We start from the raw sequence: 18,540 nt of genomic DNA, 5'->3' as shown, positions 1-18,540 counted from the left end.
CAACCTGTGCAGCTGCTTTGAGCATCCTTTGGACTCAGACCCCAAGATCCCTCTGATCCTCCACACTGCCAAGAGTGTTACCATTAATACTATATGCTGCCATCATATTTGATCTACCAAAATGAACCACTTCACACTTATCTGAGTTGAACTGCATCTGCCACTTCTCAGCCCAGTTTTGCATCCTATCAATGTCCCACTGTAACCTCTGACAGCCCTCCACACTATCCACAACACCTCTACCCTTTGTGTCATCAGCAAACTTACTAACCCATCCCTCCACTTCCTCATCCAGGTCATTTATAAAAATCACGAAGAGTTAAAGGTCCCAGAACAGATCCCTGAGGCACTCCACTGGTGACCGACCTCCATGCAGAATATGACCCATCTACAACCACTTTGCCTTCTGTGGGCAAGCCAGTTCTGAATACCTAAAGCAAAGTCCCCTTGGATCCCATGCCTCCTTAATTTCTCAATAAGCCTTGCATGGGGCACCTTATCAAATGCCTTGCTGAAATCCATATACACTACATCTACTGCTCTTCCTTCATCAATGTGTTTAGTCACATCCTCAAAAAATTCAATCAGGCCCTTAACAAAGCCATTCTGATTATTCCTAACCATATTATACCTCTCCAAATGTTCATGAATCCTGCCTCTCAGGATCTTTTCCATCAACTTACCAACCACAGAAGTAAGACTCACTGGTCTATAATTTCCTAGGCTATACCTACTCCCTTTCTTGAATAAGGGAACAGCATCCGCAACCCTCCAATCCTCCAGAACCTCTCCCATCCCCATTGGTGATGCAAAGATCATTGCCAGAGGCTCAGCAATCTCCTCCCTTGCCTCCCACAGTAGCCTGTGGTACATCTCATCCGGCCCCGGTGACTTATCCAACTTACACACATCAAAGTTGCTGGTGAACGCAGCAGGCCAGGCAGCATCTCTAGGAAGAGGTATAGTCGACGTTTCGGGCCGAGACTCTTCATCAGCACTAACTGAAGGAAGATCTAGTAAGAGATTTGAGAGGGGGAGGGGGAGATCCAAAATGATAGGAGAAGACAGGAGGGGAAGGGATGGAGCCAAGAGCTGGACAGGTGATTGGCAAAAGGGATTAAGCAGGATCTCCCAGTGGCCACACATTTTAATTCCACATCCCATTCCCATTCTGATATGTCTATCCACGGTCTCCTCTACTGTAAAGATGAAGCCACACTCAGGTTGGAGGAACAACACCTTATATTCCGTCTGGGTAGCCTCCAACCTGATGGCATGAACATTAACTTCTCTAACCTCCGCTAATGCCCCACCTCCCCCTCGTACCCCATCCGTTATTTATTTATATACACACATTCTTTCTCTCTCTCCTTTTTCCCCCTCTGTCCCTCTCACTATACCCCTTTCCCATCCTCTGGGTTTTTCCCCCCTCCCCCTTTTCCTTCTCCCTGGGCCTTCTGTCCCATGATCCTCTCATATCCCTTTTGCCAATCAACTGTCCAGCTCTTGGCTCCATCCCTCCCCCTCCTGTCTTCTCCTATCATTTTGGATCTCCCCCTCCCCCTCCAACTTTCAAATCTCTTACTCTTCCTTCAGTTAGTCCTGACGAAGGGTCTCGGCCTGAAATGTCGACTGTACCTCTTCCTAGAGATGCTGCCTGGCCTGCTGCATTCACCAGCAACTTTGATGTGTGTTGCTTGAATTTCCAGCATCTGCAGAATTCCTGTTGTTTGACTTATCCAACTTGATGCTTTCCAAAAGCTCCAGCACATTCTCTTTCTTAATATCTACATGCTCAAGCTTTATAGTCTGCTGCAAGTCATCACTACAATCACCAAGATCCTTTTCCATAGTGAATACTGAAGTAAAGTATTCATTAAGTACCTCTGCTATTTCCTCTGGTTCCATACATACTTTCCCACTGTCACACTTGATTGGTCCTATTTTTTTTCACGTCTTATCCTCTTGCTCTTCACATACTTGTAGAATGCCTTGGGGTTTTCCTTAATCCTGCCCACCAAGGCCTTCTCATGGCCCTTTCTGGCTCTCCTAATTTCCTTCTTAAGCTCCTTCCTGTTAGCCTTATAATCTTCTCGATCTCTAACATTACCTAGCAGTCTGAACCTTTTGTAAACTTTTCCTCTTGACTAGATTTATTCCAGCGTTTGTACACCACGGTTCCTGTACCCTACCATAACTTCCCTGTCTCATTGGAACGTACCCATGCAGAACTCCACACAAATATCCCCTGAACATTTGCCACATTTCTTCCCTACTTTTCCCTGAGAACATGTGTTTCCAATTTAAGGCTCCAATTTCCTGCCTGATAGCCTCATACTCCAACTAAATGCTTTTCTAACTTGTCTGTTCCTATCTCTCTCCAATGCTATTGTAAAGGAGATAGAATTATGATCACTATCTTCAAGATGCTCCCCCACTGAGAGACCTGACACCTGACCAGGTTCATTTCCCAATACCAAATCAAGTACAGTCTCTCCTCTTGTAGACTTATCTACATATTGTGTCAAGAAACCTTCCTGAACACACCTAACAAACTCCACCCCATCTAAACCTCTTGCTCTCGGGAAATGTCAATTGATATTCGGGAAATTAAAATCTCCCATCATGACAACTCTGTTATTATTACACCTTTCCAGGATCTGTTTCCCTATCTGCTCCTCAATATCCCTGTTACTATTGGGCAGCCTGTAAAAAACACTCAGTAAAGTTATTGACCCCTTCCTGTTCCTAACCTCCACCCATAGAGACTCCGTAGACAATCCCTCCATGACGTCCACCTTTTCTGCAGCCGTGACACTCTCTCTGATCAACAGTGCCATGCCCCCACCTCTTTTGCCTCCCTCCCTGTCCTTTCTGAAACATCTAAAACCCAGCACTTGAAGTAACCATTCGTGTCCCTGAGCCATCCAAGTCCCTGTAATGGCCACCACATCGTATGTCCAAGTACTGATCATCCACTTTGTTCACAACACTCCTTCCGTTAAAATAGACGCTTCTCGAACTATCGGTCTGAGCACATCCCTTCTCTATCACCTGCCTATCCTCCCTTTCTGCAAGCTTTCTCTCTTTGTGAGGCAACCGCTTCTTCCTCAGTCTCTTCAGTTCGGTTCCCACCCCACAACAATTCTAGTTTAAACTCCCCCCAGTAGCCTTAGCAAACCTCCCTGCCAGGATATTGGTCCCCCTGGGATTCAAGTGTAACCCGTCCTTTTTGTACAGGTCACATCTGCCCCAAAAGAGGTCCCAATGATCCAGAAATCTGAACCCCTGCCCCCTGCTCCAATCCCTCAGCCACATATTTATCCTCCACCTCATTCTATTCCCATTCTCACTGTCGCATGGCACAGGCAGTAATTCCGAGATTACTACCTTTGCGGTCCTGCTTCTCAGCTTCCCTCCTACCTCCCTGTGCTCTTTTTTCATGACCTCTTCCCTTTTCATCTGCCAGAGGTCAGCCTTTGGAGTTCTGTGATGACACACTCTCCAAAACTTGAAGCTCAGTACCATACAATACATACGTAGCAGCCTCTTTGATCGGCAGCCCATCCACAGTCATTCACTCACCCCACCACCAATGTACAATAGATTGTATCAGCTGCAGGAGACACTGCAATAACTCATCAAAACTCCTTAGACAGCCCTGTGCAAACTCAATCTCTACCACTTAGAAAGAGAAGGGTACACCAATACTTGGAAACTGATTCTGACATGAAGATATAGTGCTGTTCATTCACCACAACTGGGTCAAAATCCTGGAGCTCTGTCCCTAACAGCACCATGGATATACCCACAATCAAAAACCGTAGTAGTTCAAGAAAGCAGTACAGCACAGCTTCACAAGGGCAATTAAGTGCTGACTTCTCCTCCCTTTTTTCCATTCCTGCTATTCTCTAGCGCCCTGGGGAATGCCTTGAATGAATACAAAAGAAATTCTCCATCCCAGATGACCGAATAACCTCAAGTATTGAGGATATTTGCTCTGAGGAATGAGAATAGTGCTGGGAAATGGTGTTAAAGTAGAAGACCCAGGAGTTACAATTCAAAGGGTAGCTACCAATCAAGATATGAAGGAAACACAAGAGACTGCAGGTGCTGGGATATGGAGCAAGAAAATAAAGGAAAAGCAGACTTCTCTCATTCTGGGTGACAAATTTCCCTCTGAATCACAGGAGTAGCTGAGTGGCTCCTTATAATTTCTAAATCTTGGTCTTTCACCACAGTTTCTTAACTAGAAAGAAAAGCACTAGATCCTTTTTATTAAAAGAAATAAAATGTTTAGTTCTCCAATGATTTGATGGTAAGTCGGAGGTGGGTACCGAGATGGTTTACCCTTTCAGAGAGTAATGAGCATTTAATTGCAAATTTCATAAATGGGATGTCAAGATTATTATTTGATGGTATAATCGCTTTACAACACCGCTGTCTGTAAGGAGTTTTGTACCTTCCAGTGACTGCCAGCGTTTCCTCCTGGTGCTCTGGTTTCCTCCCACGTATGGTAGGGTTAGGGTTAGTAAGTTGTAGGCATGTTATGCTGGCGCTGGAACCCTTCAAAATCCTCCATGATACAAATGACGCATTTGACTGTATGTTTTGATATTTCAATGTACATGTGACAAATAATGTTATTCTTTTAAAAATCTTCAATCTTTCCAAATATATGGACTATAATTTATTGGATGAGAGATGACTTGATGGAAGTGCCTTTTACCCAGAGAAGATATAGCTGATACTAGAGGACACACTTGCAGGTGATTGCAGGAAAGTTTAAGGGGACGGCAAAAGTAGGCTTTCTTTTTACACACGGAATGTGGGTGCATGGAGTGTACAACCGATACTAGTGGTAGAAGCAGGCACATTAGAGACTCCTAGATAGCCACATGGATGAACGAAAAATAGAGGGCAATGTGGGAGGGAAGGGCTGGATTGATCTTGGTGTAGGTTAAAAGGTTGGCATAACATTATGGGCCAAAGGGGCTGTACTTTTCTACTCTGTTCTATGAATTTTCCCTCCAGGTCCCCCACTCTTACCGCAAATGGAACCAACAGCCACGATGAATCCAGCCCAGGAGTATCCTCGTCTGTAGAAGGCATCAGAGAGGGCAGAGTCCGGATTCACTGAGTGCCAGGGAACCATCAGGGTGAGCACTGTGGATACGAAGATGTAAGCCATGGTGGCCAGGCCAAGGGAGATGGCTGTTGCTATGGGGACAGATTTCTGGGGGTTGCGAGCCTCTTCACTGGAGGCTGCAATGACATCAAAGCCCACAAAGGCAAAGAAGCAGGTTGCTGTGCCAGCCATGATTCCTGAAAACCCAAAGGGAGCGAAGCCACCATGCTTGGCGCTGTAGTTTGTTGGATCTGCCAGTATGAAACCAAATATCAGGATGAAGAGAATCACTCCCAAACTTGTGGCTGCAAACAAATGGTTCAGCCATGAGGACACTTTGGCCCCACAGGTGACAAATACCGTGGCAACCAGCAGTATCCCTGCAGCCAGCAAGTCGGGGTTGGGGGCAAGGAAGGGTACGTTCCATGTGGCGATGTACATTTCGGTGAAGTTCCGTATCTTGTGGTTGAAGATGGAATCCAGGTAGCCACTCCAGGCCCGTGCCACTGCAGCTCCACCAATCATGTATTCCAGAATGATGTTCCAACCAATCATGAAGGCCCAGATTTCACCAACAGAGACATAGGTGAACATATAAGCCGAGCCTGTCTTAGGCACACGGGACCCAAACTCTGCGTAGCAAAGGGCAGCCAGCAGCGACGCAAAACCTGCAAAGATGAAGGAAATGATGACAGCAGGGCCGGCAACATCCTTGGCAACCGTGCCAGTGAGAACGTAAAGGCCGGAGCCAACCATACCACCAATGCCAAGCATGGTCAAGTCCAGAGTAGACAGGCACCTATTCAGAGCTGTCTCCATCATATTCTCCTCCAAGGTTTTCACTCTGTTTAGCTTCTGGCAGAACCGAGCCAGGCAGTTTCCACTGAGCAACCTGCTCACCATTGCTGTTTCCTGACTGCGTCCAAAATACTTTGGTTAAAACTTAGGGCCGGTCAACAGAGGAGGCAGAGTCTTCACCTATCCACGTTTCAGCTTTTGGCAGAATGCAGTGGAAGATATCTCGTTCCCGAAACTGGAGAGTGAACAGACCTGTGAACCCACAGAGAAAACAAACGTGTCAGCTACTGATAACTTCCCCTGTAGAATAAATTTAATTAATGTATTAATTTTATTTTATTTTATTTGCAGTTACATCTTAGTAACAAGCCCTTCTTTGGAATGTGGGAGGAATCCAGAGCACATGGAGGAAACCCCACAGTCGTGTGATACTGTACAGACAGCAGCACGAATTGAACCCAGTTACTGGCACTTGAAGTGTTATGCTAACTGCTACACTATCACACCACCTTCTTGTGCTACTCTCTTTATTCTGATAAACTTGCGTTCAAAGAATGTGGAGACTTCGAAGAGGTTGCAGAAGAGGTTTACCAATACGGTGCCTGGATTAGAGGCATTGTCCAGTAGAGTGATGTTGGAAAAACTAGGGAGACTAGCAAAAACTGAGGGGAGACTTGATCACAGCTTAGTCCAGCAATTGTTCCATAGAAATTTCTTAGTGTTTTTATAGATATGCTGTGGAGAGCAGTGGCTATACTTCACTAGGGGTTTGAGCAGATTTGGTATAACACCAAAGACTCTAGTAATGTACCATTGAGTGCATGCTAATTGGTTGCATCAGCATTTGGTCTGGAGGAGCCAATGACAGGTTTGGAAAAAGCAGCAGACAGTCATAAATTTTGCCAGCTCCATCATGGACTCTAGCCTGAGGGCATCTTCAACAGGCAAAGCTTCAAGGACTGTGGACCTTTTCAGACTTATGGATTTTATATGTTGTGTTCTTTCACCTGTTCCTTTCTGTTTTGCTGTGCAAGGGAAGGGGGTTTGGGAGTTGATGTTCTTGTTACATTCTGGTAGTTTTTTGTTTGTGCAGGGAAGCGGATGTTTGGGGGTCGATGATTTTGTTGCATTTTGTGTGGGGGAACAGTGTTTAACGGGCAGTCGACTTTCTTGTTCTGTTTTGTGCAAAGGGAGAGGGTTTGGGGGTTAATGATCAGGATGCCATTCTTTTTTGTGTCGGGGGGGTAGTGGTTGAGTCTGATGTTTCTGAACGGATTTCATGTTCTTTCTTTGTTTCATGGCTATCTGGAGAAGATGAATCACAGAGTTGTAAATGGACGCCTCCTTTGAAGAAGGTGGCATCCAACATTAACGACCCTAACTATCCAGTGCATACCTTCTTCTCTTAACTGTCTTAGGAGAGGAGGTACAGTAGCCTGAAGTCACACACTCAACAGCTTAGGAACAGCTTCTTCCCCTCTCCCATCAGATTTCTGAATGGTCTATGAACCCATGAACACAGTCTCACTCTTTTTACTCTCTTTCGTAATACCGAAGAACAAGATGTATACCACTGACATACATTGTGAAACTCATGTCAAAGAAGATACAAAAGCCTGCAAGCATGTACCACCCCTTCTCAAAGACAGCTCCTGTCCACTGAACGTCGCCTAGCATGTGAAGATGGACGGTTGACCACCCAGTCATCCTTGCACTTCACTGTCCGCACTGCACTGTCTTTGTAGCTGTAAAACATGACTGCATTCTGTTATTGTTTTTCCTGACACTGCCTCAATACACCACTGTAATCAAATATGGATGTTACATAGAAGTTTCTCACTGAACTCTATTTATTATTTATTAAGAAATACAGAATTGTAGCGGGCCCTGAGGGCTCAGCAACCCCAACCCACTTAACAACATCAGTGTGACCAATTATCTTAATAACATGGAATGTGGGACGAAACCAGAATACAGGGAGGAACCCCACAGAGTCACAAGGAGAGCATACAAACTCCTTACAGACAGAGTCACAGGGAGACCGTACAAACTCCTTACATATAGAGTGACAGTGAGACCAAACTCCTTACACACACAGTCCCAGGGTGAGTACAAACTCCTTACAGAGTCACACAGAGACCGTACAAACTCCTTCCAGACAGCATCACAGGGAAAGCATACAAACTCCTTACAAACACAGTCAGAGGGAGACCAAACCCCCTACGGACAGAGTCACAGGAAAACCAAACACTTTACAGACAGTTTCACAGGGAGACCGTACAAACTAGTTACATACAGAGTCACGGGGAGATCGTACAAACTCCTTACACACAGAGTCACAGGTAGACCGTACAAATTCCTTACAGACACAGTCACAGGGAGAACGTACAAACTCCTTGCAGACAGAGTCACAGAGAGACTGTACAAACTCTTTACAGAGTCACAGGGAGATCGTACAAACTCCATACAGACAGAGTCACAGGAGGATCATACAATTTCCTTACAGACAGAGGCACAGGGAGACCAAACTCCTTACAGAGTCACAGTCATACCGTACAAACTCCTTAGACAGAGAGTCACAGGGAGATTGTACAAACTCCTTACACAAAGAGCCACAGGGAGACAGTACAAACTCCTTACAGACAGAGTCACAGGGAGACCGTACAAATTCCTTACAGACAGAGTCACAGGGAGAACGTACAAACTCCGTACAGACAGAGTCACAGGGAAACGGTACAAACTCCTCACAGACAGAGACACAGGGAGATCGATCTTTCTACAGACAGAGTGGCAGGGAGAGTGTACAAAATCCTCACTGACGGAATCACAGGGAGACCAAATTCCTTACAGAGTCACAGGGATACCGTACTCCTTACAGACAGAGTCACAGGGAGACAGTACAAACTGCTTACAGGCGGAGTCACAGTGAGAGCGTGCCATCCCCTTACAGGTAGTAACAGGGAGACCAAACTACTAACAGATAGAGTCACAGGGAGACCGTGCAAACTGCTTACAGAGAGAGTCACGGGGAGACCGTACAAATTCCTTGCAGACAGAGTCACACGGAGACTGTACAAACTCCCTGCAGACAGATTCACAAGGAAACTGAACTCCTTACCGACAGAGTCACAGGGAGACCAAACTCCTTACAGATAGTGTCACAGAGAGACCATACAATCTCCTTACAGAGTCACAGGGAGACAGTAAAAACTCCTTACAGACAGAGTCACAGGGAGACTGCACAAACTCCTTTCAGGCAGAGTCACAGGGAGACCAAACTTGTTACAGAGTCACAGGGAGACCGCACAAACTCCTTTCAGGCAGAGTCACAGGGAGACCAAAGTCGTTACAGACAGAGTCACAGGGAGACAGTAAAAACTCCTTACAGACAGAGTCACAGGGAGACCAGACTCCTTACACACAGAGTCACAGGGAGACCGTAGAAACTCCTTACAGGGAGTGTCACAGGGAGACCGTACAAACTCCCTGCAGACAGATTCGCAGGGAGACTGAACTCCTTAGAGACAGAATCACAGGGAGACCAAACCCCTTACAGACAGAGTCACAGGGAGACTGTACAAACTCCTTACATATAGAGTGACAGTGAGACCAAACTCCTTACACACACAGTCCCAGGGTGAGTACAAACTCCTTACAGAGTCACAGGTAGACTGTATAAACTCCTTATAGACAGACACACATGGACACCGTACAACCTCCCTGCAGACAGAGTCACACAGAGACCGTACAAACTCCTTCCAGACAGCATCACAGGGAAAGCATACAAACTCCTTACAAACACAGTCAGAGGGAGACCAAACCCCCTACGGACAGAGTCACAGGAAAACCAAACACTTTACAGACAGTTTCATAGGGAGACCGTACAAGCTCCAAACAGACAGAGTCATGGGGAGACCAAACTCCTTACAAACAGAGTCACGAGGTGACCGTACAAACTAATTACAGACAGAGTCAGGGGAGACCAAACACCTTACTGACAGAGTCACAGGAAGACCATACAAACTCCTTACAGACAGAGTCACGAGGTGACCGTACAAACTCATTACAGACAGATTCACGGGGAGACCGTACATACTGCTTACAGTGAGAGTCACGGGGAGACCGTAAAAACTTCTTACAGAGTAATGGGGAGACCGTACAAACTCCTTACAGACAGAGTCACAGGGACAGCATACAAACGCCTTACAGACAGACTCACGGGGAGACCATACAAACTCCTTACAGACAGAGTCACAGGGAGACCAAACACCATACAGACAGAGTCACGGGGAGACCATACAAACTCCTTACAGACAGAGTCACGGGGACAGTGTACAAACTCCTTACAGACAGACTCACAGGGAGACCAAACTCCTTACCGACAGAGACACGGGGAGTCCGTAGACACTCCTTACAGACAGTCACAGGGAGACCAAAATCCTTACAGACAGAGTCACGGGGAGATGGCACAAACTACTTACAGACAGAGTCACAGGGAGAGCATACGAACTCCTTACAGAATCACGGGAAGACCGTACAAACTCCGTACAGAGTCATTGGAAGAGAGTATGAACTACTTACAGACAGAGTCAAGGGAAGACAATACAAACTCCACACAGAGTCACGGGGAGACCGTACAAACTCCTTACAGACAGAGTCACGGGGAGACCGTACAAACTCCATACAGACGGAGTCACAGGGAGACCAAACTCCTTACCGACAGAGTCACGGGGAGTCCGTAGAAACTCCTTACAGACAGACTCACGGGAAGACCGTACAAACTCCTTACAAACAGAGTCACAGGGAGACCAAACGCCTTACAGACAGAGTCACGGGCAGACTGTACAAACTACTTACAGACCGAGTCACGGGGAGACGGTATAGACTCCTTACAGAGTCACGGGAAGACCGTACAAACTCCTTACAGACAGAGTCACAGGGAGACCAAACTCCTTACAAACAGAGCAACGAGGTGACCGTACAAACTAATTACAGACAGATTCACGGGGAGACCAAACACCTTACTGACAGAGTCACAGGGAGACCGTACAAATTCCTTACAGACAGCGTCACGGGGAGACCGTACAAACTCCTTACAGACAGACTCACGGGGAGACCATACAAACTCCTTACAGAGTCATGGGGAGACCAAACGCCTTACAGACAGAGTCACGGGCAGACCGTACAAACTACTTACAGACCAAGTCACAGGGAGACGGTACAGACTCCTTACAGACAGAGTCACGGGAAGACCATACAAACTCTGTAAAGAGTCATGGGAAGAGAGTACAGACTCCATACAGAGTCACGGGGAGACCAAACACATTATGGACAGAGTCACGAGGTGACCGTACAAACTCCTTACAGACGGAGCCACAGGGAGACCGTAGAAACTCCTTACAGAGTCATGGGGAGACTGTACAAACTCGTTAAAGAGAGTCAAGGGGAGACCAAACGTCTTACAGACTCTGTTACGGGGAGACCGTACAAACTCGGAACAGACAGAGTCAGAGGGAGACCATACAAATTCCTCACAGACAAAGCCAGAGGGAGACAATACAAACTCCTTACACACAGAGGCACAGGGAGATCGTATGAACAACTTAACAGACAGTCACAGGGAGACCGTACAAACTAATTACAGACAGAGTCACCGGGAGACGGCACAAACCCCTTACAGACAGAGTCACGGAGAGACCATACAAACTACTTACAGACAGAGTCACGGGGACAGCATACAAACTCCTTACAGAGAGTCACAGGGAACCGTACAAACTCCTTTCAGACAGCGTCACGGGGAGACCGTACAAATTCCATACAGACAGAGTCACGGGGAGACCGTACAAACTAATTACAGATAGTGTCACGGGCAGATGGTACAAACTACTTACAGACAGAGTCACGGGGAGACAGTACAAACTCCTTACAGACAGAGTCAGAGGGAGAAAATACAAACTCCTTACAGACAGAGTCACAGAGACAGCATACAAACTCCTTACAGACAGAGTCACAGGTAGACCGTACAAACTCCTTACAGACAGAGTCACGGGGAGACCGTACAAAGTAGTTACAGACCAAGTCACGGGGAGACCATACAAACTAATTACAGACAGAGTCATGGGGAGACCGTATAAACTGCTTAGAGTCACGGGAAGACCGTACAAACTTCTTACAGTCAGAGTCATGGGGAGACCGAACGCCATACAGACAGAGTCATGGGGAGACCAAACGCCATACAGACAGAGTCACGGGGAGACCAAACGCCATACAGACAGAGTTATGGTGAGACAAAACGCCATGCAGAGTCACAGGGAGACCGTACAAACTAATTACAGACAGAGTCACGGGAAGACCGTACAAACTCCGTTCTGAGTCATTGGAAGAGAGTACAAACTACTTACAGACAGAGTCACGGGAAGACCGTACAAAGAAGTTACAGACAGAGTCAAGCGAAGACAATACAAACTCCACACAGAGTCACGGAGAGACCGTAGAAACTCCTTTCAGACAGAGTCACGGGGAGACCGTACAAACTAATTACAGACAGAGTCACGGAGACACCGTAGAAACTCCTTTCAGACAGAGTCACAGGGAGACCGTACAAACTAATTACAGACAGAGTCACGGGGAGACCGTAGAAACTCCTTTCAGACAGAGTCACGGGGAGACCGTACAAACTAATTACAGACAGAGTCACGGAGACACCGTAGAAACTCCTTTCAGACAGAGTCACGGGGAGACCGTACAAACTAATTACAGACAGAGTCACGGGGAGACTGTAGAAACTCCTTTCAGACAGAGTCACGGGGAGACCGTACAAACTAATTACAGATAGTGTCACGGGCAGATGGTACAAACTACTTACAGACAGAGTCACGGGGAGACAGTACAAACTCCTTACAGACAGAGTCATGGAGAGACCATACAAACTACTTACAGACAGCGTCACAGGGAGACAGTACAAACTCCTTACAGACAGAGTCATGGAGAGACCATACAAACTACTTACAGACAGAGTCACGTGGAGACCGTACAATCTCCTTACAGACAGTGTCACAGGGAGAACGTAGAAACTCCATACAGACAGAGTCGCGGGGAGACCGTACAAACTAATTACAGACAGAGTCAGAGGGAGACCAAACGCCTTACAGACAGAGTCACAGGGACAGCATACAAACTCCTTACAGACAGAGACACGGGGACAGTGTACAAACTCCTTACAGACAGAGTCAGGGGAGACCGTACGAACTCCTTGCAGACAGCATCACGGGGAAACCGTATAAACTCCTTGCAGACAGATTCACGGGGAGACGGTACAAACTCCTTACAGACAAGGTCACGTGGAGACCGTACAAACTGCTTACAAACAGAGACATGAGGAGACCATACAAACTCCTTCAGTGTCACGAGGAGACAAAGTGTCTTAGAGAGAGAGTCACGGGGAGACGGTACCAAGTCCTTACAGACAGAGTCACTGGGACAGTGTACAAAATCCTTGCAGACAGAGTCACGGGGAGACATTACAAACTCCGTGCAGACAGACTTACGGAGAGACGGTAGAAACTTCTTGCAGACAGAGTCACGGGGAGTCCAAACGCCTTAGAGAGTGGATCACGGGGAGACCGTACCAACTCCTTAGAGTCACAGGGACAGCACACAAACTCCTTACAGACAGAGTCATGGGGAGACTGTACAAACTCCTTACAGACAGAGTCACAGGGAGACCAAACACCAGAGTCACGGGAACACCTTACAAACTCCTTACAAATAGAGTCACGGGAAGACCGTACAAACTCCTTCCAGACAGAGTCACGGGGGGACCGTACAAACTCCTTACACACAGAGTCATGGTGAGACAGTACAAACTCCTTACAGACAGACAGAGTCACGGGGAGACCGTACAGACTCCTTACAGACAGAATCACAGGGAGACCGTACAAACGCCTTACAGACAGTGTCACGGGGAGACCGTACAAACTCCTTAAAAACAGAGTCACAGACAGAGCGTACAAACTACTTACAGACAGTCACAGGGAGACCAAACTCCTTACAGACAGTGTCACGGGGAGACTGTACAAACTCCATACAGACAGAGTCACAGGAAGACCGTACAAACTCCTTACAGAGTCACGGGGAGACCGTACAAACTCCTTGCAGACAGAGTCAAGGGGAGACCAAAGCTCTTACATACACTGTTACGGGGAGTCCATACAAAAACCTTACATACAGCATCATGAGGAGACCAAACACCTTAAACAGAGAGTCACAGGGAGACCGTACAAACTACTTACAGTCAGAGTCACGGGGAGACCGTACAAACTACTTACGGACAGAGTCACGGGGAGACCATACAAACTCCTTACAGTCAGACTCACGGGGAGGCCAAACATCTTACAAACAGATTCAAGGGAAGACGGTACAAACCCCTTACAGACAGCTTCATGGGGAGGCCGTACAAACTCCTGACAGTCAGAGTCACGGGGAGACTAAACGTCTTACAAATAGATGCAAGGGAAGTCGGTACAAACTCCTTACAGACAGATTACAGGGAGAACGTACAAACTCCTTACAGACAGAGTAATAGTGAGAGCGTACAAACTCCTTCCAGACAGAGTCACGGGGAGACCGTACAAACTCCTTACAAACAGAGTCACAAGGACAGCACACAAACTTTTTACTGACAGAGTCACGGGGAGACCATACAAACTCCTTACAGTCAGACTCACGGGGAGGCCAAACATCTTACAAACAGATTCAAGGGAAGACGGTACAAACCCCTTACAGACAGCTTCATGGGGAGACCGTACAAACTCCTTACAGAATGATGGGAAGACAGTACAAATTCCTTAGAGTCACGGAGAGACCGTACAAACTCCTGACAGTCAGAGTCACGGGGAGACTAAACGTCTTACAAATAGATGCAAGGGAAGTCGGTACAAACTCCTTACAGACAAATTACAGGGAGAACGTACAAACTCCTTACAGACAGAGTCACAAGGACAGCACACAAACTTTTTACTGACAGAGTCATGGGGAGACCGTACAAACTGCTTACAGATTCATGGGAAGACCGTACAAACTCCTTAGAGAAAGAGTCACGGGGAGACCGTAGAAACTCATTACAGAAAGAGACATGGGGAGACTAAATGCCTCACAGACAGAGTCACGGTGAAACCGTACAAACTGCTTACAGAGTCACGGGAAGACCACACAAACTCCTGACAGAATCACAGGGAGAACGTACGAACTCCTTGCGGACAGAGTCATGGGCACCCGTAAAAACTACTTACAGACAGAGTCACGGGAAGACCATTCAAACTCCGTAAAGAGTCATAGGAAGAGAGTACAAACTCCATCCAGACAGAGTCACGGGGAGACCAAACACCATACAGACAGCGTCACGAGGAGAACAAACGCCTTACAGAGTCACAGGGAGACCGTACAAACTCCTTACAGACAGTCACGGGGAGACCTTACGAACACCTTAACAGACAGTCACGGGGAGACCGTACAAACTCCTTACAGTCAGAGTCACAGGGAGACCAAACTCATTAAAGACAGAGTCACGGGGAGACCGTACAAACTCCTTACAGACAGAATCAGAGGGAGACCATACAAACTCCTTACAGACAGAGTCATGGGGAGACCGTACAAAGTAGTTACAGACCAAGTCACGGGGAGAACTTACAAACTAATTACAGACAGAGTCACGGGAAGACCGTACAAACTCCGTTCAGAGTCACAGGGAGATCGTACAAACTACTTACAGAGTCACGGGGAGACCATACAAACTCCTTTCAGACAGAGTCATGGGGAGACCGTACAAACTAAGTACAGACAGAGTCACGGGGAGACCGTATAAACTAATTATAGATAGTGTCAGGGGCAGGTGGTACAAACTCCTTACAGACAGAGTTACGGGGAGACCGTACAAACTCCTTACATCCAGAGTCTCGGGGAGACTGTACAAACTGCTTACAGAGTCATGGGAAGACCGTACAAATTCCTTACAGAGTCACAGGGAGACCGTACAAACTGTGTACAGACAGCGTCACGGGGAGACCAAACACCTGACAGAGCGACTCACAGGGAGACCGTACAAACTCCTTCCAGACAGAATCTGAGGGAAGACCATACAAACTCCTTACAGACAGAGTCACGGGGAGACCGTACACAGTAGTTACAGACCAAGTCACGGGGAGACCGTACAAACTAATTACAGACAGAGTCACGGGGAGACCGTATAAACTGCTTAGAGTCACGCGAAGACCGTACAAACTTCTTACAGTCAGAGTCATGGGGAGACCGAACGCCATACAGACAGAGTCACGGGGTGACCAAACTTCTTACAGACAGAGTCACGGGGAGATCGTACAAACTGCTTACAGAGAGAGTCACGGGGAGATCGTACAAACTCCTTACAGACAGAGTCACAGGGAGATGGTACAAACTCCTTACAGACAGAGTCACGGGGAGACCGTACAAACTAATTACAGACAGAGTCACGGGGAGACCGTACAAACTAATTACAGATAGTGTCACGGGCAGATGGTACAAACTACTTACAGACAGAGTCACAGGGAGACGGTACAAACTCCTTACAGACAGAGTCACAGACACAGCATACAAACTCCTTACAGACAGAGTCACAGGGAGACCGTACAAACTGCGTACAGACAGCGTCACGGGGAGACCAAACACCTGACAGAGAGACTCACAGGGAGACCGTACAATCTCCTTCCAGACAGAATCTGAGGGAGACCATACAAACTCCTTACAGACAGAGTCACGAGGAGACCGTACAAAGTAGTTACAGACCAAGTCACGGGGAGACCATACAAACTAATTACAGACAGAGTCACGGGGAGACTGTATAAACTGCTTCGAGTCACGGGAAGACCGTACAAACTTCTTACAGTCAGAGTCATGGGGAGACCGAACGCCATACAGGCAGAGTCACGGTGAGACCAAACGCCATGCAGACAGAGTCACGGGGAGACCAAACTTCTTACAGAGTCACGGGGAGATCGTACAAACTCCTTACAGAGAGATTCACGGGGAGATCGTACAAACTCCTTACAGACAGAGTCACAGGGAGATGGTACAAACTCGTTGCAGATAGAATCACGGGGAGACCGTAGAAACTCCTTACAATCAGAGACATGGGGAGACCGTACAAACTCCTTCAGACAGTGCCACGAGGAGACGGTACAAACTCCTTACAAACAGAGTCACGGGGAGACTTTACAAACTCCTTACAGCAAAAGTCTCGGGGAGACTGTAGAAACTCTTTACAGAGAGAGTCACGGGGAGACCGTACAAACTCGGAATTACAGATAGTGTCACGGGCAGATGGTACAAATTCCTTACAGTCAGAGTCATGGGGAGACCGAACGCCATACAGACAGAGTCACGGGAAGACTGTACAAAATCCGTTCAGAGTCATTGGAAGAGAGTACAAACTACTTACAGACAGAGTCACGGGGAGACCGTACAAACTAGTTACAGACAGAGTGAAGGGGAGACCATACAAACTCCGTAAGGAGTCATGGGAAGAGAGTACAAACTCCATACAGACAGAGTCACGGGGAGATCAAACACCATACAGACAGCATCACGGGGAGAACAAACGCCTTACAGAGTCACAGGGAGACCGTACAAACTCCTTAAAGACAGAATCAGAGGGAGACAGAACGCCTTACAGAGAAGAGTCACCGGGAGATCGTATGAACACCTTGACAGACAGTCACGGGGAGAAGGTACAAACGGCTTACAGAGTCACAGGAAGATAGTACAAACTCCTTACAGCCAGAGTCACTGGGACAGTGTACAGATAGCCTTACAGATAGAGTCACGGGAAGACCATACAAACTCCTTGCAGACAGAGTCACGGGGAGACCGTACCAACTCCGGTCAGAGTCATTGGAAGACAGTACAAACTACGTACAGACAGAGTCACGGGGAGACCATACACACTAGTTACAGTGTCAAGGGAAGACATAACAAACTCCACAAAGAGTCACGGGGAGACCGTACAAACTAATTACAGACCAAGTCACGGGAAGACCATACAAACTAATTACAGACAGAGTCACAGGCGGACCATACAGACTAATTACAGACACAGCCAAATGGAGACCGTACAAACTCCTTACAGACAGAGTCACGGGAAGACCGTACAAACTCCGGTCAGAGTCATTGGAAGACAGTACAAACTACGTACAGACAGAGTCATGGGGAGACCATACACACTAGTTACAGACGGAGTCACGGGGAGACCATACACACTAGTTACAGACGGAGTCAAGGGAAGACAATACAAACTCCACAAAGAGTCACGGGGAGACCGTACAAACTCCTTTCAGACAGAGTCACAGGGAGACCGTACAAACTAATTATAGACCAAGTCACGGGGAGACCGTACAAACTAATTACAGACAGAGTCACAGGCGGACCATACAGACTAATTACAGACACAGCCAAAGGGAGACCGTACAAACTACTTACAGACAGAGTCACGGGGAGACCGTATAAACTAATTACAGACAGAGTCACGGAAGACCGTACAAACTAATTATAGATAGTGTCAGGGGCAGATGGTACAAACTACTTAC

The 18,540-nt window shown here is 47.2% G+C and overlaps 1 protein-coding gene across 1 annotated transcript in view; it reads right to left on the bottom strand.

Annotated features, from left to right (window-relative positions):
• slc7a4 (solute carrier family 7 member 4) overlaps positions 1 to 18,540 on the bottom strand; it is a 95,470-nt gene that overhangs the window by 28,860 nt on the left and 48,070 nt on the right. The window contains exon 2 of the mRNA XM_072248047.1: positions 5,050 to 6,178. Coding sequence (XP_072104148.1) covers positions 5,050 to 6,031 — 982 coding nt within the window. The 5' untranslated portion in view covers positions 6,032 to 6,178. The remainder of the gene's footprint in view (positions 1 to 5,049; positions 6,179 to 18,540) is intronic.

Source organism: Mobula birostris, chromosome 31 (genome assembly GCF_030028105.1).
Source record: "Mobula birostris isolate sMobBir1 chromosome 31, sMobBir1.hap1, whole genome shotgun sequence".
Classification (NCBI taxonomy): Eukaryota; Metazoa; Chordata; class Chondrichthyes; order Myliobatiformes; family Myliobatidae; genus Mobula; species Mobula birostris.
Note: the sequence above shows the minus strand (reverse complement) of the source record. Positions and strands in the feature narration are given on the sequence as shown.